Raw genomic sequence first — 27,837 nt, forward strand, 5'->3', positions numbered from 1 at the left:
CCAGCTGGAGAGTCTTTGTAAGTATGTCCGCTATATTTTTAACTTGGCTATTTGTGCAAGTGACTTTACCATATGGCTATTTTATTTATCAATGCTTACTATTCTGATCAAATATTAACAACTCAATTCCTTCTATTAAGAAGGAGTATTTCTTACCATTCATCCAGAGTTTCCCATTCATTTTTCTATAGTCGTCTGTATTCTTCTCATGTACTGTCTCTGTTATTTGTACAGACTTTTTTTTCTGACCACAAAATCTCAAAACAGATAAATGCTGCTGGGGTCTCTCATGTGAGGAAATGTCACCTTCAGGCCCATTTCTTGAAGATTTCTATTGGGAGAACCTCTCAAAATCTTCCAGCCCCAGAGGACTAGAGTCTCAGAGGAGATGAGCAACTCTTCAGAGGACACATATCATACTCCCTCCATATGTGTAGCTTTCTTTACTTATTCATTACCTCTTTTAATAGAATGTTACAACACCAAGTTGCTGTTTTGTGGCACTAAAAGAGCTTAAATTCGATAGAGCTCACATCTCAAAGAAACATTATCTTCCTCTTTTTCTGGTGTGCTTAGTTGTAAATATACCCTTGCTGTTGTTGTTAGAAAACAGTTACAGTAACTTTTTTTGGTCGGAACGTGGGTGTCAGATGCCAAAAGTCAGAGCCAGTCTGTAGATATTGAGCAGTTGGAGTTGACAGATGTTATTTTTTTAATGTTTATTTATTTATTTATTTTTTTACAGAAAATCGGGTAGTGCATGATTGGCACTGACTTTGATTTTGTAGCTTCAGTTTTTGAGCCTATCCAAGTGGAGGATACTAAACATGTTTGATAGCCTAGAAATCCAGATGCACCCTAGCGGCAGAAAATCTAATTTACAGCCAGTGTTGTCTAGGAACTTTCCGTTGGGTTACGAGCTTGAAAAACCAAACTCTGGTGAGGCCAATCACATCGTGTATAGAGTCGGTGGGCGGGCCTAACATAATGACGGCAGAGTTGCAGAGGTTCTGCGTGCTCCTTGAAAACAAAGAGGCTGGCGAACGGCGGTCTTTTGAATTGACTCTGGCCACGACTCTGGAAGACTTGGAGATAAGAGTTTCTTTGAGAAAAGAACAAAAAACGGCACTGAAGTCATCTTGAAAAAAAATGTGTTCTGAGTTTTGCCGACCTGATACGGCAAAAGTTTAATCTATCAACTAGCTTCACCTTCTTCGTTGCTCTGGTTGGTTGGAACACTATCCTATTGCGTGCTGAGGGAATTTGAAAGACAACCATTTATCCCGCCCTCCAGATTGAGCCCTGCAAACGTTGTGTTCCCAGACCCAACTTTATCTTGATGTGGGTCTGGCCTGTCAGGCTATATGTTTGATATTATGAGCTGATTGTAAAACACATATTGTTTTCATTTGTCACACATCTAATAGCAACTAGGCACACATTACTGTGTGATTGTTTTTGTTCCAGAATGACTAGAAAGTCTGTTAAGGAGGTAATGTAAGTAAGTTATGTATTTCAGCCTTTTTATGCCAATAACATGACCTCATGTTTTGCTTTGTGTTTTACAGTCCAAATAGACAAGTATTAGTAATTAAATATAAGCAATTGATGAAAATGACTTACAGGTCATTGAAGAGCCATTCAAAGGCAAGATAAAATAGTATGAACGCCTTTAAAAAATCATATTTTACTGTACCCAATCAGAGACATTGTGCTGTATTCTGGCTAATCAGTGTTCATATCCATATTCTGTGCAGAGAAAAATAGGAAGAGAAGACGGTAGCCTTAAGAATTCTGTTTTAGAAAGATATAATGAGCTAACGAACATGGCGTAATAGTGTCTAGTAGCTAATTTTGGCTATAGAAGACATTGATGTGAACATCTTTAATTTTCACTGTTGTGAAGACAGCGTATTTTCTCATTCTCTCTCTTCCTTCACATGTAATAAGTCATTTTCATCCAAATTAAATGACTGTCTCCTCATGCACAGCTACTTTCACTTGAGAACATTTCTATGGATGCTAGCAGAAACCACTACCTCCCTGGTATATTGAAACAACAGGCATTGCAGTGGGCTGAAATGAGGAGGAATATTTCTACAGGCATACCGGGATGTGGCACTGCCTCTTGCTGTGACTCTGTCAGGAGAATTTAACCTTACTGGGAGGCTTTAACACGGACATGGATCTTTATAATCTTTTGAACCATGTCAGTGGCAAAATGTCACGAAGATGTTCATCATGATACAAAGCACTGTGCACATCAGTCACATTTATTTTTATTTTTTTTATCCAGCAAAGATAAGAATCGTTCACAAACATATCATGAGTGTAACGGTTCAGTGTTCTTTGAACTGAATGACATTTCTAATCTTTGAAATTGAAGTTTACATTTTGAATGGCGCAGAAAAGATTTAAGTTAGAGCTCTAGAATCTGATCCAACTGAAATTGACATACTTTGATCAAAACAAATCAAAACAATAAACAGCATATTTTTTCGAATAGAAACCCTTTGCTGCATTATTAATGTCTTTACTGTCACTTTTGATACAGCAACGAATGCATCCTTGATGAATTAATTAATTTAGAAAATACATGAATTAAAAATGTGCTGTCCCTAAACGTTTGAGCAATACATTTTACAGTATATGTAAAAATATACTGTTTATATATATATATTTAAAAAAAAATAAAAATCCTTAATTACAAAGCCTAAATATAAACATAAACGGATAAAACACTGAAAAGATCTTGACAGTTGGTTCAGTTTGTGTTGGTTAGAAGGCATAATTGCCTCGCTGATTTTATTTACGATTTCTCTAGTAGTTAACACTGTATATGTTTACAGATAACTTCATGGAAATTTTGGCAAAGCTGCCATTATTACATTTTTAGCAAGTGCAGTATTTCATTATATATTTTGTAGTTTGCAAAGGGTATGCATTCCCATGTGGTTTAATTGCAATATGCCACAAAATCTGGGGAAAACTTTAATAGAGAGTACAGTGTTTATATACATAACAATCAGACTAAAATTGGAAACTAAGCATGTCTTAAATATTATCATGATTTTGTGGCTTCAAGCTATGTTAACAACAGTCTCATGCACAGCATGCAATGTAGACTTTGCTTGTGAAAATGAGTTTCACGAGTGCACCGGTCCTCCTTCACTACTATACTCCCTCCCTGCATCCCATTTAGCATACTTATACTACGTCCTAAAAGTATATACTCTTTTTGTGTAGAAAAAGTACATACTTTTGAGTGTGTAGCAGAAAAGTATGCATGCTTTGGGACATACAACGTTGTCATCTTTAACGGACTCTGCCGCTTAGTTACGTGCATCCCATCATCGTTTAAAACTGCCCTGTCAATCGTCAGATTCGTCACAGTTCAAATCCTGTTTCATTTCATACCGTATGGGAGAGAAATGTAGCCGCACGTTTATTTGCCATGTGTGGGTCTTTATTGCAGAGACTCCTCGTGTTTGCAGTTTAAATATAATGATGCATAGTTTTGCTTTATGTAGTTAATGGCCAAATGTGTCATTACAAAAATTCACAATGCTGCTGCAGGTGAAACATAATCTAGATAGCACTGAATAAATATATTTTCGTCAGGTTAAATACTTATAATTGATCACTCAAACCTTTATCTAAACCTCTCTAATAACCGGACTTGCACATCTGTCATGTTTGTAGTTTTTTAACACTTTTTATCCACGTTTGTGGTTCTCACAATGGATTGTAGGCAATATCAGCCGTAAGGAGTGTGCTTCAATCCGCACTTCGAATTCTGACCAGAAAGAGTTGAACCATCTGGGTATCTTTGGAATAGTATTTTCAGCATACTACGGTTTGGGACATACACTTGCACAAAAAAACTTGCACTGTTGGTAGTTGCACTCGAATCATGCTTGTTCACATTACTTAAAAAACACATGTAACTAAATAAACTTAAGTTTACTGAGTTGTTTCTACTAAAAAGGAGTATTGTCAGCTTTACTTAATAAGTGTTTGTTCGGTCGACTTAACATTGTGTGTGACTAACATTGTAACTAAGTGAAACGAAACAAACTGGCTGGCAGATTTGTAGTTCCCATCATGCTTTGCAAGGTTCTGCATTAGGAAAGTAAATTTAGGCATTAAAGTGTTATTTTATGTTTGTTTTTTTTCTCAGTAAAAGGATAGATGTTGTTAGTGTGCAGTGTTTAATGTTCAGTTGTGTTGGACATTTAGTGGAGTTTCTGTAATTATGGTTACCATTATGCAGAAGAGTGGTGCCAGTGTTTAGGCTGTCAGAGACAGATTTAGAGACACATTTACTGGATGGACATCCAGCCCTCAATTAAGTTATCTTTGAGTTTTGTTTTTAAATATTCACTTGTAGAAATAGTTAATTTAGTAGTTAATTATAGTTAAAGTAAATTAAATCGATAAATGTGTTATTACGTCTATAATGCCAATATTCCCATCACTGTGTAACGGAGACAAATTCAAATGGTTTGTATTACTTAAAGAAATTTTGTCAGCTTTACTTGACATTCTGTTGTTCATATAACTAAATTTTTATTTGTAAAACTTATTCAATATAGTTGTGTGGAACCACTTGACCATGCTTTTTTTAGGTAAATTTTTATTTTTATTTTTTTATTTTTAGTGTACTAATTCTATTTTCGAATACTATTTAGTATGGAGAGTATGCGAATTGGGACGCAAGGCCTCTCTCACACTCTGGACTACACTTCCCAGCATCCCTCTTGGTTCTTACCCGCACCCACCACTGATCATTGTCTCATCAAGACACACGTATAAGCACACACCTTGCTTACCCTGGTCTTGTTTATACAAAAAGGACTTCTTACCTGGAACTAACTGGCGTTTTCTCTTAATCTCCGTGTAATGCAAAAATTTGTTTATAAGAATAAGCGTAGTTTATTTGACTAAAATTGGAAACTCAGCATGTCTTTAATATAATAATGATTTTTTTTAATCTGTAATTATTCATATTAAAGTAATTGAAAATTGCTGTTTACATGGCAACTTATACATATAATTGTATCAGTTGAAATAATATTCTGATTATAAACACAGCTAATGAGGTGTAGTAAGACGAATGCTGTATTTTCAGGTGTTTGTTTGTACTGTATGCGTGACCATATTTCTTAATTGTCATGACATTGTCACTGCAGGTAAAAGCCCCTGTAGCAGTGTTATGGTGTCCGTGGTGTGCACTGGATAGCTGACAGTCGTTTCCATCCATCAGAGCAGATAACAACCTTTATAGTGCACACAAATACCCACAACACTCTCACTGATCTCTTGTTGCTTAGTGATGTTCTAATATAATGAATAATAAATAAGGTTACTGAGTTGCATAATTAAAGGCCAAATAGATGCATGTGGCCTTTGATGTACGTAGAATATTTATTTTATAGTACATAATAGGGTTTTTTTCAGTTTGACGATACATCATGATACAATTCCAGATGATTAGTATTACCATTTCATATTTTAATTATCCTGAAAAGCATGTTTTATTAATGCAATTCCAAAACCTCACCGTAGATACTGTCCAGTATTGTGTTAAAGGAACATGCTGAGATTTGGGACTTTAGCTTATTCACCATATCCCACAGAGTTAGATAAGTCAATACATACCATTCTCATCTCCATGCATGCCATAACTCTGTCTAATGCAGCCACTGCTAGCCTAGCTTAGCACAAAGACTGGAGGTGAACGGCTCCGTCTAGCCTACTGATCATTAAGTGACAAAATAACTCCAACATTTATCTATTTACATGTTGTAATGTGTATAGTTACACTGCGTACTAAGGCCAATGGAAAATATAAAAAAAAGTTGCGATATGATATGCAGCGCCTGAAAAAAGGGCTAACTTACGTCAACATAACCTGCTTGCACAGATAGCGTGCTGGGGACTATTTTCAGGCGCTGCGTAATATCATCCCGCCGCCGCACCCATGGTACGGCAACTAAGTTCATGGATTATTACGCAGGAAAGAGAGTGTAGTACCTAGCCATATCGGTCTAGAAAATCGCAACTTTTCATTTTGAACTTTTCAGTCAGTTTTAGTTGACAATGGAACTACACTCATCACAACATGTAAATAAGAAAATGTTGGTTTTATTTTGTCACTTTTTAAGCAGTAGGCGAAATGGAGCAGTTTACCTCCAGTCTTTGTGCTAAGCGTGGCTAGCGGTGAGTCATGAGTGCACCGGACCTCATTTGCTGCTAAACTCCCTCACTCTCACTCTGGACTACACTTCCCTCCTGGTTCTCACCTGCACTCATTCAGCCATCACCGACACCTGCCACTGATCATCATCTTATCAAGACCAGGGGTGCGTCTCAATCCACTCCCTAGTTCACTAGTCAGGGCACTGATTAGGACATAAGTCAATGGGCTGACTCCCTGATCAGTGCCCAGGCAACTGAACTAGGGAGCTAATTGAGACGCACCCCAGGGCTGCATCCAAAACTGGCAAAATGCTGCCTTCGGAGAACACATTTCAGGCACGTCCGAATCTAATATTAGCTTCACTTCCTGTCTCCTGAGAGACCTTCACCTGATTGAACTTTGAAGGCAGAATAGATGTATCCTTTGCTGCCTTTGATATCCCACAATCCTGTTCTTTCCATTCAGTGACAGTTGAGCCGGGGGAAAAAGATGGCATCCGAAAGTTGCGTGTGCTGGTCAGTTTGTGTGTAAATGAATGTTTATTTACCAATATTTTCCACTTCTGGTGTCATTTCTAGCGGGAAATTACTAATGCGGTAATTAAATATGTGTTTAGTTCTCACCAAAGCTCTCTCTATTTTGCTGTAGATCATTAAACTGTTACACTGCCTTAGGAGTCTATCCGAAATCAGTTTTGTGAGGTGCCTTTGTGCACAAAACGCTGCCTTACAAGCCATTGTCTCAAGGCAGAGAGGCAACGAGTCAGCTGCCAAGGTTTTCAGACGCAGCCCAGGACTGAGTGGCAGAAGAGACTCTGCATGAATAGATTTAATAGGGGAAAACGTGAGTACAAAAAAAAAAAAAAAACGGTTATCAGTTTAGGCGGGATATAGTGTTCCTTACAACTTACCAAACATCCAGTGATCCATAAATATTGACATGCAGCCAGAAATCATGTTTTCCTGAAATTTATATCAGCCTCATTTCGATACATAAACATTTATCACAGTTTCAAGAGTGAATCCTGCATGCATATGTGGCTGGACCTATGTACTGAATCATGTATGTGGCCACTTGTTGAGAATGGAAAATAAAAGTTTCATTCAAATTCTGAATATATTATAGGCCTGTTATTATTTTTTTATATTGCATAGACAGCATTCAGTAAACACAATCTCACAAAGTTCCGTTATATTAATCAGTGAAGCTAACACAAAATTATTTATTTATTTAATATATTTATTTTGGGCAAGTGGACATTTTTATACCATGAAACATAAATAGCATATTTTTGTTGCAGTAATCCACACATGCAATAACAAAAAAACTTGCATATAATGTGCAAGGTTATTTTCCCATTTGCCCAAAAAGGAGTGGGAAGAAGAAAACTTTTTTTTTAATCACATAAATCATAACATAACATAATGAGCTTCCTTTTTGTTTTCAAAAATATTACTTCATATGATTACACTTGAGGACAATAAGTAACTGTTGTATCTTTGGTAACTTAATCATTACATTGCAATAATAATAAGATACCAACAATGGTAAGGAAATATGAACAGATACCGACAATGGTTACTGACAGCACATACCAATGATGGTAAGAAAAAACTTTTACGAGTGGTTCGGATATTGGATAATTTAAAGTATCCATATCCTCTTAAATTATGAGTTCTCTCTTTAATTGTAAACAAGCCTTGCAAATTACTTGGCAATAAATTGTTAAATGCAAAAATAAAATAATTAGTGTGTAATATTTTACAAGATCAGGAAATTTTAACAGCTTGGAGTAAAGAAATAGAGTATGAGTGTGTTCTAGAAAAAAACAACATGAATGATTCGCATGGCACGTTTCTGTAAAAAAAACTATTGGATTAGCTGTGGATTGGTAGTATTTCCCCAAACCTCAACACAATATGTGAGATAAGGGAGTACCAAGGAACAATATAATGTACGTAATAAATTTTGATCAAGATCGTATTTCAATTTGTTTATTATTGAGAGGTATATGGAAATTTTTGTTTGTATATATCTAACGTGGGCTTTCCATGTTTGGACACCCTCAATCATAATTGGTAACTCATATTTCGTTTTTAAGTTCCCAAACATCATAGCTTTGGTCTTCCTTAAATTAAGCGACAATTTATTGGCATCCATCCACTTTTTTATATTATCTAGCTCCTCATTTACAGTACTTATAAGTTCATTATAATTATAACTACTATAAAATATATTGGTGTCATCAGCGAATAATATAAGTTTTAGTGACTGGGATACCGTAAAAATATAATTTATGTACAAATTGAACAGCTTTTACCTCAACACTGAGCCCTGGGGGACACCACAATCAATATCAAGTTTATTTGAACATGAGTTTACAATGAATCTCTTATTTGCATAATGTCTGCACTTTATTAGAGAGGATCTGCTCACGTGCAGAACTCAGGACTGGACAAAAACTCAAGCGGTGAGAGAGATTCTAACTTCAACATCTGTGATTGGCTTGCCTAGAAATGTAGATGCACCCTAGCGGCAGTAAATCTAATTTGCAGTTAGTGTCATCTAGCAAATCTCCGTAGACTTGCGAGCTGGAAAAATAAACTCTGGTCAGCCAAGAGTCGGTGGGCGGGCTTAACATTATGACGGCAAAGTTGCTGAGGTTTCTGTGTGCTAAACAAAGAAGCTGGCGAACCGCAGTCTTTCGAATCGGCTTTGGCCATGACTTGGTGTTAAGCTTTTCTTTGAGAAAACAACAAAGAACAGCACTGAAGTCATTTTAAGAAAGGAAGATGTTTTCGGAGTTTGCCTGACCAGATACGGCAAAAGTTTAATCTGTCAACGAGCTCTGCTTCACCTTGGTTGCTCTGGTTGGTGGTAGCGCTATCCTATCGCGTGCAGAGGGAGTTTGAAAGACAACTGTTTATCCCGCCCCTCGGATTGAGCCCTGTCAATGGTGAGTTCCCAGACCAAACATCTTGATGTGGGTTTGGCTTGTCAGGCTAACAACCTGTGTGAATGGCCCTAAACTGATAAAGAGATGAACAGCACATTTTTATTTCAGTGCTTCTATTTAAACAGTCAGCTTGCCTCGTACATTTAGTTTACAGCATTAACAACAAGTCAAATAGGGCAAGGTTTCAACTGAACTATGCTTTGCATTTTAAACACTTAGCTACATTATTTTCTAGCTCTGTTCATGTAATAAATGCACGTTCTTAAATGAGCAAGTTTTCAACTTTATCTGCAAGAATTGGCCTTGAATCACATTCATTCTCTCTCTTAAACATAAAGTGACCTTTATTTTTATATTTTTCATTGACCACTTAATGTTTTGTGTGTGTGTGTGTGTGTGTGTGTGTGTGTGTGTGTGTGTGTGTGTGCGTGCGTGTGTGCGTGCGTGTGTGCGTGCGTGCGTGCGTGCGTGCGTGCGTTCGTTCGTTCGTGTTTCCAGGAGAAGTGTTTTGTTCTCATGTTTCCCAAAGCCTGTGTTTTTTAAACTTGTGTGTTGCCATTTTAAAATGACCCCATTATAGCCTCCTTTATCCTGTTGTTTGTGGATTTTGCATGAGGCATATTTCTTTGTGCAGACAGGGATATTGTTCTTTCATATGGTTTTACATGCCATTTTGTAAACATTTATAAAATAAACACTATGCTGACAGGCTAAGTGATGATAGGGCTATGATGTTTATTCGTGTATCTACACTCTAAATTAAGAAACGTGAAAGTAAAGTAATAAGTAGTGAAGTTACTTTTCAAATGCAGTAAGTTTAGTAATCTCATTACAATTTACAGAAGTAACTAGTAACTAATTACTTTTTTTGAGTAACTACCCCAACACTGTAGCCTGACGTGGTCATTCTCAATTCTAGTCAGAATGTGAGTCTGAAACTGCTCCATTGGGCTGTGATTATGGGCGTGTTTCAACTGAACCAGGAAAGACATCAATTGGATAGACCTACAACCAATCAGAGCAACGAAGCGACGTCAACAGAGCTCAACTGCACTGTTGCCAAGTCCGCGTTTTTCCACAGGTTGTTTTCTATGTCCGCGGTTATAGTCCTATTATGTGCCATGAGTGCGAATTTTAGCAGGCAACCTTGCCAAAATAACACATTTTAACCCTCAAACACCATTTTTTTTCTTCCGGAGAACTTCCCCCCCCCCCACCCCCCCCTGAGAAGCTATTGTTTAGGGCTAGTAGTTGCCGGGTTATGTTGTAAAAACTTGGCAACCCTGTCTGCACGCGCGATGGAATAAACGATCTTTGCCGGTGTTGTAAAAAAATAAAACTCATTTAATGATACACAGAGTACTTACCCAACATGATCATCATTTTTGAGAGAAATTGTGAAGGTGAATGCATATACAAACAAGCTCTCTGTTTAGGATTCGAGTAAATATAATCCAAGCCCCTTTGATGACGTGCATGATTACGTTACTGTTGATTATCTGTCCGTCATCGCCTAAAGCCCACCCTGATGATTTCATTGGTTCGAACAGTTTCTGTTCGGGGATAATTACTCCTCCATGGAGCGAGGCCAGACCGAACTGCCTGATCTAAAAAATTTGTGGGCAGGGCTAAGTTCGCCTGGCTTCCAGGCTACCAACACTGCTCACCGAAGTGAAAAGGTGTTGGAAATTGAATCATTTGACGACAGCAGATACTGATTATAACGCAGAAAACAGATCCTAGACCAGCAGTTATGGGCAGCTTTTCCCTCTAAAAGCAATCAGCAGCAGAAGCAACAGGCGGCAGTGGTTTGAGTGAGAAAATTACACGCTATTATCAAGTCCATCTCCCTCTGTCCGGAGGGGGACAGGGATGTCCAATTGGTTGGCCACTGGCGGCGGGCCTTGTTTTGTCTGTTATTCACAGCATTCACATTCAGCCAGATTGAGTGGCATAAGAGCTGCTGCATGACTGAATTTAATAGTGGAAACTGCCAAAACGCGAGTAAAACAAATAATTATCAGTTTAAATGAACGGTTGGACTCGATACAGTGTTCCTTACAACTTACCAAAGACCCAGTGATCCATGGATATTGCTATAAAGCCAGGAATTGTTTCCTGACATTTAGATGTGAAATACAAAGCAAATTCGCCCGTGAATGCTTTATGTAAATACAATATAGGCAGGTCTGAATTCATGGGATCACTCATATCATGTTATATCGTCATATAGTCCAGCCCTAAAACTTTTATAGTTTTTGTCAGTGTTTAAAAACATCCAGTTTATGCAGAATATAAACTGGTAAATATGTAACAGATGAGATGTCAATAAAATATACACATAAACAATACAATATGGTATGATTTTACCACAAAATTAAACATACTGACACAAAATGATAACTGCAAATCCACTGCCTGGGGTTCAGTTGTTTCTGTGAATTACAGCGATCCATTTGCTTCTCTTTATTGTAGCTTTCGGCAGTCTGTAAAAATATATCGCAGATGTCTTTGTCAAAGATAAGTACTTTTTGAACATCACCAGTAAATTACAAATGTCCAAAAGCACTGATCATTGCCGTGATAATATTGATAACAGTGGTTATTTTGGTCACTAAAACTGAAAATCGTTTCATCTCTACATAGTCGAGGAATTCTGATTTGTTCATTGTTTTTGTATAAGGCATGAATGTGACATATGCGAAGGAGGTTCCTTGAATAATTTTTTTCAAGAATGGAAACGTGCTCCTTGGCTGTAGAGATGAAACCACAGGTTTGTCATTAGCCTCTAATTTCTCTCGCACCCTAACACTTATTTTTGGTGAATTTAGTGAAACTCCCACCTCAGGTGAGGCATTTGACATTGCCGTTAATGAATGCCCTTTCCCTGGTGCTGGTACTGATGTGGTTACAGATTTAAAGGGATAGTTCTACCATAGATATTGTCTCTATTCACTTTTATTATATGGAACAAATCAGCTTATAGAATCTGCTATTATTAACAAGCAAATATGTGTTTAATGTAGGAAATGGTTTAAAGCAGCACTAGGTAACTTTTCAACCTTCATAATATATTTTTTAAGACTCTTGTGATGATAAATCGACTTACAATAGGTTGAATGACACGTCTGCCATAGCCTGATGGGGTCTGTATCGTTTTTAATCGTACTTTTAAACTTCGGGTTTCGGGTAGTAACCCGAGAAAAAGAAAAGAACTACAAAACTCGACTGCTTTACGGCATATACGTCACTTCCACCAACACACACACTTCCTTACATTCGGACGTGCGAGCCCAACTTTGTTCGTCGGATAATATAAACGGGCTTGTAAACGTGAGCATCGTGATTATTTGGCGTTTGAAAAAAATAAAACCCATGAAATTATATTCATATGACATGCTGGAGCATATGCCACTGACTGTAACGTTACCTGGGATGAAGACATTTCACACGCGACGCCAGAAGAACTCCTCTCGCAGTTTTCAGGGGAACTGCTGCACCGACCCGCGGGAGGCTTTTATGAAGTTATTTGGCCGCACCGCACCACTGTATATATTTTTACAACCCGCCGCGCACCCGCGACCTTTAAATAGACATACGGGGTCCGCGTGTTATGAGACGAACCGCGCATCACTAGTTCAGGGCTATCAGGGCTGTCATGTCAACAAATGCATGCGCGATGGCATCCCCTGTTGTAGGAGGACAGCTCTTACGACAGTATTTGAGGACATTATTTTTTCCAAACTGTAGGGGGACCCCGAGAGCAAAAGTAGCCAAGTGGGGCTTTAATGTAAGTGATTTTCATTTTTTTAGGATTTTCATTTTCAGGTGAACCATCCCTTTAAATATTTCCACAATGTTTCTGGAAGAAACCCTCTCTACATATTGACACAAGAGCAGTGAATATATAGTAAGCTCTAGTGGGAAAGAATATGTGTGAATATTATTTGCATAGTATTGGCCAATAATGTGACAACTGTGATCTTTTTTTGCGGTAATCACGAACGGAGCGCAGACATAAAGAGAGCAGGAAGCGAGATTGGGAGGAAGATAAATGCACAAGTTAGGCTGTGAATTCACTCTGGAGAAATGTGGACAGATCTAAGGAAAACAGACAGACTGACACTGGCTGTGTAACTGCCAGACTGCATGTCAATGGCCAGATGCCTGCTCTGAATGTAAAGTAATGCATCTCGCCAGCACAGGCTAAGCACAGCACCACTAAATAACTACAGCTCTCAATTGGGTACAGTATTTTATTGCATTTTCATGATCGTAAATTCAGTTGTTGATGAGTTTAGTTTGATGTTACAGAAAGAGAAATCATTTGTTGTGCTCCATTTAGAAATTAATTGACAGTGTCTTCAAAATTCTAATTCTGTTCATTCACAATGCAGAATTATAATTTGAAATTGATACTAATAAGAAATGTTTCTTAAAGCAATAGTCTACTTAAGAATGTACTTACCCTCAAGCCATCCTCTGGGTTTATATGACATTGTTCTTGCTTAAACTATCCCTTTAAGCACCAAATATGTTGCAGCTGGCATATTCTAACCTTTTTGGATGTTTGGAAATTAAAATAACATTTTACTTAAAGGGATAGTTTGCCCCAAAAATAAACATTTTGTCATCATTTACTCACCCTCATGTTGTTCTAAACCGGTATGATTTGATTTGATATTTTATGAGTATTTTTTTTTTTTTAACATCAAATAAATGCAGCCTAGATGAGCATCTTTTTTTCTTTCTTTCAGAAACAAATTTGTGATTCAGTAAATCTATCTTAATTATGAACTTTCCGCCTAGGTTTTATTCATAAATAAAATGTCTGTTGGGAGGGTATTTCTCTATGATTTATTCATAAACAAATGCTAATTAGGGACTATTCCTATTGATAGAAGTATTTACTGTAAGCTGCAATTCTAATCATGTATGAGTCGGTTCTGAAGCTTCCGATCATTTCCAGAACAAAATAAAACGTTAAATTTTCAAAAAATAAATAAATGCTATAGGGCTGGGTATCGATTCAGATGTTCCAATTCGATTTCGATTCACAAGCCCTCAAATCGATTCCGATTTGATTTTGAATTCTCAATTCAACTCAAATGAATATAGATTACTACTTCTACAAATACTATAGGTATTTATAAAAACAGAACGCATCTCTATCCATACAATTGTTAAATACAATTTTGATGCAACTTTATTCTAAAATTATCTGAGAGGTTTTTTATGGATGTTTTGAAATATTTATTCTAAAACATATTGGATGATTTTTTTTTTATTTATTTTTTTTAGCAATTTTAGCAATTTCTTTAGCAAAGAAACACGTTCATATTTTTTTTTTTTTTTTTTTTTTTACAGTCTATGGTTAATTCCTGGTCACAAGCAGTTGCCGTGGTAACATACAACAATACCTTAACTTGCTGACTTAAGTTGACTGTGGACTAACTATTATTTGAGGAAATCTGTTTATAAAATAAGCAATTAGGGTTTGAATTATTGATCCTGCGCTGTATGTGGACTATAATTTGAATATGTCTATAATGGCAAAGGTACGTCCTTAAGTGACCGCTCAAGTTTGATCCTAATGCAAGGCAAGCATTCGCGTGTATGTTATCTATTTTTAGCAGTTGTGTGCTCGGCTGTGTGTGTGTGTGTTGTCACATTAAATGGTTCCGCTGATTTTTAGTATTACTACAGCATTTCACCTCAGTATTACAAAGGGCGACAACGCACCGGAAGCTGCCATTTAAACACTGAATGGATAAATGATGTGCGCCTCTTACTCCTTTGTAAGATCACGGAAGGCAAATTGGTGACATCTAGGGGAGAAAACTAGTAATTAGATTTACGTTAATCTTATGTTCAATGTTAGCAGAAATAAATATGAAAAAAAAGATTTGTGGCCTTTAAGAATCGATTCTGAATCGAACAGATTTTAAAAAACGATTTATCGAAAAATTGATTTTTTTGCCCAGCTCTAATAAATGCATCAACACCATTGAACATTCCATTAAAGCTACATTATGCAACTTTTCAGTCCGCTAGAGGGCCTTTTCAAAGAGCGCCTTTTCAAAACAGACATAGCTGGATGACATCAAGTTTGAGCTCAGAATCTTGGGACATGTTGTCTTCACCTCACAGCCGGTGGAAAAGAATCGGGATAGGACTCAAGTCTCATAGATGTGATTATTAATTTTACAATTTTTGCGCAACATACGGCTCGCGAGCAGCGGGACTTTATTTATGGCGTGACACAGTCACCGACGCCATTTCCACTTTTCCGGTCATGAGTATGAGGTAACACAGCTCTGTTTATCATATCAGATACATTTAAGTGTGTTTAAAATTATGTTATGAACATGCTCGGCGGCTGCTGTGACACTTGTTGCACACTGATAAGACTAAAACGGTTCTGCCAAATAAAACCGAGGGTAACGCAGATATGAAGCAATTGACAGGCGACTCCCTCAGACGTCCTGGCTCCTTTGTTAAAATAGCAATTTACTTATAATTTACAAATAGTTGGAAACAATTGGGATATTGTAAGATCAAAACTGAGCAAATGTATAACACTGGCCTGGTGGTTTTTGGATATTTTACTACAAAAATCCTACATAGTGCACCTTTAAATCACATGTATCACCACGGAAAAGTAAAAATCCCAGAACTGCCATTGTCAGTCCGCTATTGTCCTCAGAACAGAGTGATTTCAGTGAGTTTGTGCCATTTGTTTTCTAGTGGATCACCTGAGGACGTTTTGACTTGTGATGAGAGGAGAGAGAGCACTTGTCCGTCTCCCGTGTCTCAGGGTTCACGGGGGCTGTGTGAAGACCAGTGGGGTATAAGTGCACTTGACAGGGATGTAAACACCCCTCAGATGAGAGTCAGAAAGAGCATGCAGCAGAAAGGAAGGGCAATAGGATGAAAACAACAAGAGCAAGAATGGCAAGCACTGTCAGTTAAGGATGGTGTCTCTGTGGGATGACAGATTAGGATATCAAAGGTGCTTTTAAGGGAATGAGGCTTCTGGATATGCGAGGGGAGCCACTTTTTGAAGTCGGCTTATGTAAGTTTTGTCCTGCTCCTGCAAGCATGATTGCGTAGTTGATACAATGGATGACTGTGTGCATACTTTTCTAGAAATGAGGCCCAGAATTCTGTGTGCTGAGAGGAGAAAGCTCCTGTAGTGCACTGGCACGTCTGTTTTTACAGAAAATGAGCCGCACGGGGGGGTCTGACGGGGTGTAATGATGTTTGATGTCTGCTGTAAAATATGTGCGGCACTCTTGCATAGCTTAAAGCTACACTGTGTAACTTTTTTAGTTTATTCTTAGCTAAAAACAATTAGTTCTTTCAAAAATATATGTGCTCAATAATGTATATTTACTTCTTTCAAGTAAGTATTCTCGTAAGTTTATAATATGCCATTGAAAATACATACGGGTAAGGGGTTTGAATGCTGGTCGCCATGTTGCCCCTCCATCTTGAAAGTACATTAGCCAAAGAGGGACATACCCGTAAATTCAAGCTTCGCCTTTCGCGGTAAACACTCGATGGCACTGTGTCGAATGTTAAGAGGGGGATTGCCATGTTAATCTTGGACTAAATCGGCCACCGTAGGAGTTAAAACGAAATCAGAATTGAGAGGAACAGAAACTAATATTCACTGGATGGTCATATACCTTTACACCGCTAGATGGGGGAAAATATCACAGTGTAGCTTTAAGTCGCTATGAATTTTGTTTAGCTTTGGGTTTAATAGGCATACATATATAAAAGATCTAAAAGGAATACATATGTTTTTCAACAGTTCATGCTGACACGATTTGCATAAGAATCTGAGGGAATTGAGAACTGAGGCTCTTATCACTTTCCTTTAAAAATGCAATGTCCTTTTCTGGATGTTTAGAAATTAAAATGACATTTTACTTAAATGGATAGTTCTCCATAAAAAGGAAAATGTTGTCATCATTTACTCACCCTCATGTTGTTCTAAACTGGTTATTTAAAAAAACAAAAGTAATAAAAAAAGTAATGTAAGTAATGACAAAATTACATTTTTAGGTCAACTATCCCTTAATTTTTTTTTTTAATTTACTCATCCTAAAAGGTATGACTTTATTTCATGTGAACTTTATTTATTCTGTGAACAACACAATATTTTTAGATTATAGTTTTTTTCTTTCTTTTTATGACAGAACTTAAGATTTTTGGATGAACTTTCCCTTTAAATTGTTCAATTTAGTGTAACTGTACATTTCACAACTCCATTTATTGAAAGTAACATGCAAAAAACATCTTGTTTCAGACTTCCACAACATTTGATATTTGAAAAAAAAAAAATATCCCTTTTTTACTCATTTAAATTTTCTCTGATTTGTATATCTCATGTTTACTACTCTATTCCTCACAGATAGAGATTTATTACCCATTTGTGAATGACATATGTATTTTATACAAGATACCCAACAGTTACTCATTTAAATGTGTCGAGGGTGTTTACATACCCTTAAATGCACAGGCCACATGACAACTACGGACAGAACTAATCGACTAGTTGTGTGAACCCTAGTAAATGTTCTCTCACTGTCCGCCAGAGTGGAGCGCAGCAGGCTATGATGATGCATCGAACCATTAGTGCTATAAACTCTGATGTGGGCAGTCTGTATCATTAAGATCATGAGATCTGTTGAGCGGACTCATGACTGCACTGGAAGTGCCCAGACAAAGAGACTGACCTATGCTTCCACGAGAGACAGAGAGAGCAGATGAGAGTGATGTCATGCATTACTGGCAGCGATCGCAGAACTCGGGTAATGTGCTGGCAGATAGAGGAACTCCCCTGTTTTGGCCACTCTGCGTAATGGATCATTCCTGATGGGCTCTTAGGGTAATGCAAAATGGCAAGTGCTATCATTGGTCATTTCCACTGGGGTGAGAAGGGAGGGGAGAGTCATCATCCGTTAATGCAGCTAGGAGTTATGAGCAGCTAATTTGAGCTCTTAATGTTTCCTCTCTGAGCCAGGGAAGTTGTGAGTCATGTTATGAAACGGGTGCCTTTCCAGGAGCTTTTAAAAGTGATTTTTGTAAGCTACAAAGATTGGCGGCTCTGTAACAAATTGCTTTCTCTATTGAAATAATTTTGTTTTTTGTTTTTTTACATTTTTGATTTTTAAACATTCTGTCAGGAAAGCCCACAATTGCTTAGATAGCTATACATTTATATATACATAGATAAATATATAAAGCATTCAGTGACACATGATCCTTCGGAAATATTTCTAATCTGTTGGCTTGGTGCTCAAGGAACATTTATTATTATTATCATCGATGTTGAACACATTTGTGTTGTTTAATTTATATGGGAACCATGATGAGGTTTTTTTTAATGATTTTTTTATTGAATAACAAACCATTTAGCTGACATTTCAATAACAATGTGAAAGTTTTGGATCTGTCTCTTTTGATCAACTGAATTAATCCTTGCTGAATAAAGCCCTATCCAGATTGTTTATCATGTGGATGTTCGTAAAAATACATTTCCATGCCACCTCAGTGATAAAACTTGTGCATTCAGATGAAGATTTATTTGTATTATTGTTTTGTGATCATATGAACCTGGGGACATTCTGCTCGTCATTCAAATGAGTGTCTGCTGTTAATAAAATGTTGGCTTGGAATAATAAGAATATATTTAATTAAATAATAGGAAAGTAATAATTATTTAATTAAAAGGAAGTAATTTAAAAAACGTGGAAATGAGCAGAATATAGTCTCTTATTTACACGAGGTAAACATAATTCTGCTAATTTAATGTATATAGTATAACAGTAATTACTGCCGTAATAATGGGCCATTTCAAATGTTAACTTGTTTTTCTTCTACTTATCTTTTGAGCAGTAATAAAAGATTATTCTTGTAAATACTTTCCAGCATTTTAGTAAGTATAGGCTAGATCTTTAAAATTCAGTGAAGCCCAAGGCTACAGACGGCAATAAAATCACAGACTAGCCCCTGTAAATGAAATGGTATTATGAAAATACCTTACGAACTCACTAGAAAACAATTACCACCAAAATAGGGCTCAAGACTATAATTTCTTTAAAAGGGACCTATAATCTCATTCTGATTCTTTCTGACTATGCAAAATTCACTTTTATAAGGTGTCTGAACACTGATGTGTGTCCGAGAACAATCAGCCTATACGAATAAAAATCCAATCCCTCTTTTTTTTTTTTTTTTTTATAATTTCCATAAATCAAAAGCAGTCTCTTATAAAGAGCTGACTCAGATACAATAACTTAATTTTAAGCCCCGCCCACAGCCGGTGACGATCTACCCTATTAGCATAGACAGCCCTGAGACCGCCATTTCTGTATTATCACTGTAGCAGCTGTTCCTAAAGTAATTTCTTCTTTTTTTATACAGAATTTCAAATGTTTACTGGTATTTGTAGATTATTTTACATTTATGGTTGCAATTGCAAATATAGTTTCACACAATCATAGTTTGTTGTTTACCAAAAAGAAAATAAAAATAAATTAGCATTTTGAAATTTCACTCAGTATTCAGCAAAACTTACTGTGCAATTATATATTGCCGCAAAGGATCATATTCAGCTTGATAAACGGTACATATATAAATAAACATTTAAACAAACAGGCTCCAGTCCAGGGTGATTTTACACAAATGCCGTAGCATGTCATTGAGCTAATATAAAAGCCACACAAAGTTTGGAGGTCTGTAGCAATTGACTCGACGTTAACGACTTCTGCGCACTGTTGCGCCTCAGCATGTGCTGACCCCGCTCTGTGATTTTACGTGGCCTACCACTTCGTGGCTGAGTTGCCGTTGTTCCCAATTGCTTCCAATTTTTTATAATACCACTAAAATTGAATATTTAGTAGTGAGGACATTTCATTAATGGACTTACTGCACACCTGTCACAATACCACGCTTGAATTCGCTGAGCTCCTGAGAGCGACCCATTCTTTCACAAATGTTTGTAGAAGCGTCTGCATGCCTAGGTGCTTGATTTTATACACCTGTGGCCATGGACATGATTGGAACACCTGAATTCAATGATTTCCAGGGGTGTCCCAATACATTTGGCAATCTAGTGTATATAAATAAAAAAAGTTAATATGAATGTTTGTTGATTTTTTATTTATTTTTAGAAAAACAGACAAAGAAGCCATCAGATATTTATTGCTAACGTTGTTTTTTTACTTATTTAATGCAATATATATGAAGGACACAAGTAGCATCTGTTTTGTAGAATACACTTGTATAGTGAAAACTTTGCAAGTCTGTCAGCACAAGCTCTTTATATCTCCCCTTCCCACCAGAATCTGGTACATTAAGTTTAAAGTGTTGCTTCAGCATAGTGCGCAAATAAAACATAACTCTACAGGGTAGCGTTAGAGCTGCCCAGTAGGGGAGATCTGAGCTCTTTTATCAGACAGTGATTTGCGTCAGGTTAACGTGTTTCACGGGCCAGTTGCTCAGGAGCGTCGAGTAAGCAGTAACATGTCTGGCCTGGGGTATTATGTTTGTCGTACAAGTGTGCGTGTTTGTGTTTAAGGCAGAGAGACGGGACGTGCTGTGTGTTACGCCTTTTTTGCTTTGCGATGCACACCTCCCGGGGGTGTACGGAACGCACACTGTTACGGCAGCACTAGGAGATGGGAGGAATGAATAAGTGATGTGGGCTTTAGGGAGGCCCAACTCAGGCGGCGGGGCTGAGAGATTGAGGCACAGAAGCGAGGCAGATGCTAGCGCCTCAACCATCACTGCGCTCTCAGGTGGGCCCTTGTGAAACTTCACACTGTGAAAAGCAGATAAATGTTCTTTCTCTCCTTTTCTTCTCGCGAACCCCACCCGTCACACTTCCGAACACGTCCCCGCGCTGTTGTTATTTTTTCATATGCGTTCTCATTTTCCCCACACGACTCGCTGCTTTGTCTACCTGTTTTTAAGGTTGTGTACGGCTTCCCATCGCTATGTTTCTTTTTGTCTCTTTATGAATTCATCCTCCCCTACAGTTATACCTCGTTTTCAGTCACCTTGGACTCTGTGGTCCGGCTCTTTGATTCTTAGTGAGGATTTTTGGTCCATTTGGGCTGAAACAAGCTGAGAAAATAGGATATTGAGGAAAAGCTGTGAAAAAAACTCTTAAAGGGGTTGTTCACTAAAAAATAAATTTCTTTCAGTATATGTCTGTGCCAGAACTCTTTGAAATATCTTTTTTTGTGTGTGCTCCGCAGAAGAAAGTGAGTCATGCAGGTTTGGAATGACATGAGAGTGAGAAAATTATGACAAAAAAGAATAAAAAAATACAAATTGGGATTGAATTATCCCTTTAAGTCCAATCACAATAGTCTGTATTCACTTAGAACCTGACAATTCACTTCACATTAATTTTAGCCAAGGGTATACACAGGTTCTCATCGCATCAGTTTGATTTGATTCAGTAAAAGTGTCAAATTTGCCTAAGTTGTAATTTGAGCCATTTCTGTTGTATTAGCATCTCCAAATTGTCCAAAATGTTTCTGACTTAATGCTCAAATGCTTGCAGGATAGGGAAGGATCAGAAAACACAACTCTCTAAGGTGTATCGTTATTTATAAACGACGCAGAGAAAATTACATTTAAAAATGCAATATTAATATTCAATAAAAAAAAATAAAAAAAAAAAAAAAAATATATATATATATATATATATATATATATATATATATATATATATATATATATATATATATATATATTTAGTACTGTTGTATGATATCCCCTTCAGCCAATAAAAATCTGTGCCATGTGCTTGACATTTTTGGAAACTAGGAATTGAAGGAGACATCAGCATATGTTAGGTCACATGCTGTCAAGGCTCCGTTTATTTTAGACTATAGGAAATACACAGTATAAATTATTTCTTTATTCATTCTTTATAAATCAATTTACGGTATATATGGTTTCTTGCATTTTGGGTCATTTTCAGTGCACATTTTGTAAAATCAATTTAAAAAAAAAATCTGTCTGTTAAGCATAAATGACCTTTTAGGTGATACATAATTTTTCTGTAGAGCTAGCACTATTGTTCAGTACTGGCAGGCAGGATAATAGTCTTTTTCCCCCTGTGTTTTATAGAAGACAGAGAGGAAAAGCTGCTCCTTTTCCAGAAAGTATTGATGATAGTTACATAGTGAATTAGAAAAAAAGAAAAAGTTCAAGGAGGTTCAAGATCAAGGAGGATAGAAGCAGTGAGGGTGATGGCAGAGAGAAAGAATATAAGTCACGGATTGTTGTGGTAGACAGGCACTTTGGTACATTACCCTATGCCAGTTTGGAAGATGTGATCCATACTACAACCAGAGGTCAGGAAAGATGTCCTCAATGCACTGACAAGTGGAGATGCTCTAAAACTTATGACTAAACAGGTCCAAATCGAATTGCACACGGAACAGAAGAGTATTGTTGATTCTCACTTTGCACGGTTTCACTGCTTTCCAGGGAGTGAAGATGCATCTGAATGTGTGTCTATTTTTTGACATTTTCACATTTAAGTTCCATATAGGGGTGGGCAATTTGACCAAAATCTTATATCACAATATGAATCATTTTTATATATCATTATATAGTTATATTTGCTTTTAATAAAGTTTTCATGATGTAAAAATTGAATAGAAATATCATAAATCTCATCACTGATTGCAAAAATAGTGATAAAATAGGAACAAAGAAAATAATTACCAACAATATGATAAAAAACTACAATAGAACAAAGACAAATGAAAGACCTACCTGAAAAACATTAAGCACTAGAAATGAAAACAAAACAACACAACACATTAAAACAAAGCAGATTTATTAGGCTGCTGTCACTTTACCAGCAAATGCACTGCTCTAATGTACACATGCACTTTCTTTCTTAACCATTTACATTAGTTTACGACGTAAATTACTCTGTTTATGAGTATACTCGCAATGGATTTGACTGTTCATGCCCATTAAGGCGCTAAAAAGAACTTCAGTCGCCAAGTTCAGTACTCACATGCTGTATGCATTGGTTTAAATCACGCAGGGTCAGGGGACAGAGGGGTCAGGACCAACATTGTCCTGGAGGGTTGTCTGCCCCCAAAACATATAATTAAAAACCACATTGTGTATTGTAGATTATATAATTATATATAATGAAAATATATTTGTATAAGTAGTAAAACAATACAAATGTGAAGTTTAGAAACATTTAGAGCCCCCCTCTCTTACCTCAGTGGTTTGATCCAGTGTGCACCTCACCTACACACACAAGTCTGGTGGGAGAGAACAAAGTTCTTTGGTGGTTTTTGAACTCCACTAAGTAGGCTGTTAATGCTATTTTATTCACTTTAAATAATCAGATGAAATAATTATTTTCTCTTTAATACAGACAATGTTGACTTATTAATAAATTAGCAAAGACAAATAAAGGATGATAACTGATTTTTTTTCCCCATGAGTCCGATATGGGACTGATTATTGTTTGGTAGCTTGTTGTCACCAATGTGTGAAATATTATGCTAATATTGTAGAGCTTCCGCTGTGTTGGAATTTGCTCAATACCATGTAGAAGACGCTAGATAATTTAATAATTATGTTACCCACGCAGTATATAAACAACAAAAAATATAAAAAACGATTGCTATGTGTTGTTGCCCAGATAAAATGACAGAGATAAGAAATACAAAGATGAGATTATTTTTCAGTGTACCACAATGCCACACACATCCTTACAAATACATTTTTGCCTGTATTATTTGTGTCCCCTTCAAACATTGCCCTTGAGAAATGCTATGTTTATTGTACTCCCTAACTGTTGTATAAGCAGCGGCTTTATGTGTTCACTCTAATAGCACAGAAATGAGTCCTCTTTCACTGCTTTTTGAACATATTTTTAAACCGCAAGGCTTAAAAAGCATTCAAACTATATGTTTTCAGAGCACAAAACAATAACTGTAAGTGTAACCACGATAGAGATGATAGTCCAAAATCACTGCCAGTTATTCAACCGGTTTTCTACTGGTTAACCGTGTCTATCGCCCACCCCTAGTTCCGAATAAAATATAGTAGCACAAGATTAAATTTAAATCTTTGCTTTTTTTGTGTTTTTTAGACACAAAGACTTTTCCCCTGCTTTCAGATAGTGTGTGAATTTTGACAATTGGCCAAAAATAATTTACCTTAATTGGACAAAGTCAGTTATAAATGACGGCACTCTAAAAAGGGTTAAAGTTCAGATGTTGAAAATTATTTTTGGAAAATTATTTTAGCCTTAAATGTAAAATACAAAGTCATTTATTTATTTTTCTAGTTGTGATTTCATAATTAGTCCCATAGAGGGCTAATGTAACCGTCTTAATGGTGAAATAAAAAGTACATTAAAGTCATACTTAATCAAACATTGCTTATCATCTCAAATATGGCATGAATATTAAATGTATATGCCAGTTTTATCATCAGGCAAGCAAGAGGCAGTGGCAGTACAATTTAATCAAATTGTGCAGTGCCTTCAAAAAATGATGTGTGTATTTTTGATAGATATTAATCTGTTCGTCCTCCGTATCTCTTCTCCTCAGCAGCATTGGAGCAGACAGGCTCTCACAGTGCAGATCAGCCACAATCACAGACAAACACTCATCTTCACTCAGTCTTTCAATAATTACTGGCCACAGGCAGCACAGGTAGCCATTACGCATGAGGTAAACCTAAAGACTGTGGCAGTCTGTGTTTATTTTTTTATTTTTTTGCACCATCATCCAAACTATTTTTCATCGCGAACTATGAGAGACACTGAACAGTAGGATTAGTCATGTTGTGAAATGAAATAATGGTCATGAAAACACTTTAGAATAAATTACAGTTGTTTGTTCTGTTCGTCTGTAGATGTTTCTTCAGTTGCGGTCAGGGGTTTTTATGTCTCAGGGGTTGATTGCATTAACATATTTTTTACATTTGTCTTCTTCTGACGCAAAGTGCTGAATTTTAGTAGGGAAATATCCATATTCATAACTTTATAAAGTATACGCTTCAGTCCGCGATTCTAGTTCCAGTGGAAGAGTGGACTCTGACTCTGCGCATGATGTATTGATGAAAGAAAAACAAATCACTGGTCGCAAATTAAAAGTCATTCATTTTATTGGTGAACTAACCCTTTAACGTTTTCTATAAGCTAGTGTCCACCGAAACAATGTTAAAAATTCTGATTTAGAAGATGTGAGCGTTGAAAATGTTCAGTCTCTCACTACCGCCAATATGGATCTATGATTTTGATGACATTACTCTGCACTTTAGCTTCTCTTCAGATTTTCAGTCCAATCAAATGCTCTCTAGAATCGAATGTGTCCTCCTATACTATAAAAAGACGCTGAATCTGTGGCTGAAAATCGTTCAGTTGTACACAGTTACTATTTTCTATATGGTGAAAGGTAGTGTTGTAGTCAAGACCACCTAAACGAGACCAAGTCAAGACCAGCGTGTGCCGAGACCAAGACAAGACCTAGACTTTGTGGGTTTGAGACCAAGACAAGACCAAGGCAGGGCGAGACCGAGTCAAGACCAAGACCAGCACTCCTTAAATTCATCTAAAAGATCCATATCTACTATCCGAGAAATTACTTATATTCAGTTAATATATGTAATTAAAATAGCAAGACACTATAGTGCTGATACCAGTCAAACCTCTGACAATAAAATTCATGGCACAGAAGTTGCATCTGAATTGATTAATTTATCATTGAAACATTAACATTATTTAACATTCACAAAAATAATTTATTCAACTGATTTGTTCAAAGCAGCTGATTCATTTATTAATGAGATGTTGCCGAATTAGCAAAGACAAATATTAACTTCTTGTTTATTGAACGTTTGTTTATTGAACGTTATGAGTCAATATAATTTGCAATCACACTTATTTCATGAAAACAGCCCTCTGGCTCTTGTGATATTGCTTAATTATATTCTATGTTTAATTAAAAAAACTAAATATAAACTATAACTATACTATACTAACTATAAAACTAAATTTCAGAATTTTGGGCATTTTTGAGACAATGTTGCATTGATTTTGAACCCGGCAGCACAGTAACAAAAGAAATCACATTACAAAGAAGTTATTGATTGCATTTTAAACGGTAAGTTTTACATCAAATCACATTTATGATGTTAAATCAGACAATGCACCAGCAATTTAGTGATATCCTTGCAGTCGTGGTCTTGTCTGGTCTTGATATAAAATCCCAAGTCCTCTAAGTCCGAGACCGATCCAAGACCGAGTTTAAATGTGGCCGAGACCGAGACAAGACCAAGACCTTCAAAAAATAGTCTTATAAGACTGGTCTCAAGACCAAGACCGGTCTCGAGTACTACAACACTAGTAAAAGGCACATAGTGCATTAGGGGATAGGGAACGATTTAGAAAGTGTAAATATGCAAATTAAGTCTGGTTTTGCGTTAGTGTCACATGAACCTAGTGATTTGGAGGAGATTAGGAGGAGGGCTAGATAGAATCATAGAAGAGATAACATTCTCATGACGATGAACACTGTTTTTCTTTAGTAACAGTTTCATATTAAATCTAAAAGAGAATCCATTAGACTGGCTGTCAAATGCGGCTTTGACAAGCTCAACAGCTCTGGCCGAACTGTGATATATGTAAACAAACCTCAGTGGGTTTTTAAATAGGATTTAATTGTATGTAAGTAGGTTAAATGCAATGCTAGGTGTGAGATGAATATTAAAACAAAGTTTTTATAATTTATTTGAATTTATTATCCACCAAAAATGTGTGATTTGAGTTGACATGGAAATGACATTTGTTCATGGTGGTTCTAGGAATATTGAGACAGTATACAAATTATATAAACTATTGAAACATGTATTTATGGTAAGGCCAAAAGTGTCCATACTGAAAGAGACATCTTTCTGTTTCATAATGGTGAGCAAATGGTGAAAGAAAGAACAAGTGAAATATAGAGCATTTCTTGTTTTCTGTATACATGATTATTCTTAAATATGAAAAATTGTATTTCTTTCTTTTTTTTAAATCTTTTTTAAAACAAAAATCCTGTTATCCATTCAAAGTTTTCTCCAGGTTTCTCTTTAAGAATCGTCTCGCATCACATAATGTGAAATCTCAATTGCCTGACACTGAAAGCAACCGAAGAAACACTTCATTTACTTTGTCAGTTACTGCCAGAAACAAACAACTGAGTTTTTCCCTTTTTTGTCTTTCTCTCTCCCATAGCTCCAGGTATCCACCACAGACCTAAGTGGCAAGTTGGTAGAGGGACCAGTAGACTTGGACGTATCTGTTATTGACCAGAATGACAACAGACCAGTCTTCAAGGAGCCACGCTACTCTGGGGAGGTCCTGGAGGGCTCCCCCACAGGTACTTTACCCTTACCCGACAGTGTTCATGTTATTGTGGTTGAAATGAATGTGTCTAGGGAACTGATTACTGGAAGAAGAAAGTCGAGAGAATTGGCTAAGGGTCTAAAGGTCTTTGATACTAGTGGCAGTACTTTGCTTCAGTTTGATGGAACACAGCCTGTGAAAGATAAGGACTGTAACTTGTTGTTTTTCATTAGTTGTGTTTGCATCTCTATGATTATAGTGCATACTAAATGCCTT

The 27,837-nt window shown here is 36.7% G+C and overlaps 1 protein-coding gene across 1 annotated transcript in view; it reads left to right on the forward strand.

Moving 5' to 3' along the window:
* cdh13 (cadherin 13, H-cadherin (heart)) overlaps positions 1–27,837 on the forward strand; it is a 486,341-nt gene that overhangs the window by 242,727 nt on the left and 215,777 nt on the right. Inside the window, exon 6 of the mRNA XM_067420253.1 lies at positions 27,451–27,595. Within this exon, the coding sequence (XP_067276354.1) occupies positions 27,451–27,595 (145 nt within the window). The remainder of the gene's footprint in view (positions 1–27,450; positions 27,596–27,837) is intronic.

Source organism: Pseudorasbora parva, chromosome 16, assembly GCF_024679245.1.
Source record: "Pseudorasbora parva isolate DD20220531a chromosome 16, ASM2467924v1, whole genome shotgun sequence".
In the NCBI taxonomy this organism is placed as follows: domain Eukaryota; kingdom Metazoa; phylum Chordata; class Actinopteri; order Cypriniformes; family Gobionidae; genus Pseudorasbora; species Pseudorasbora parva.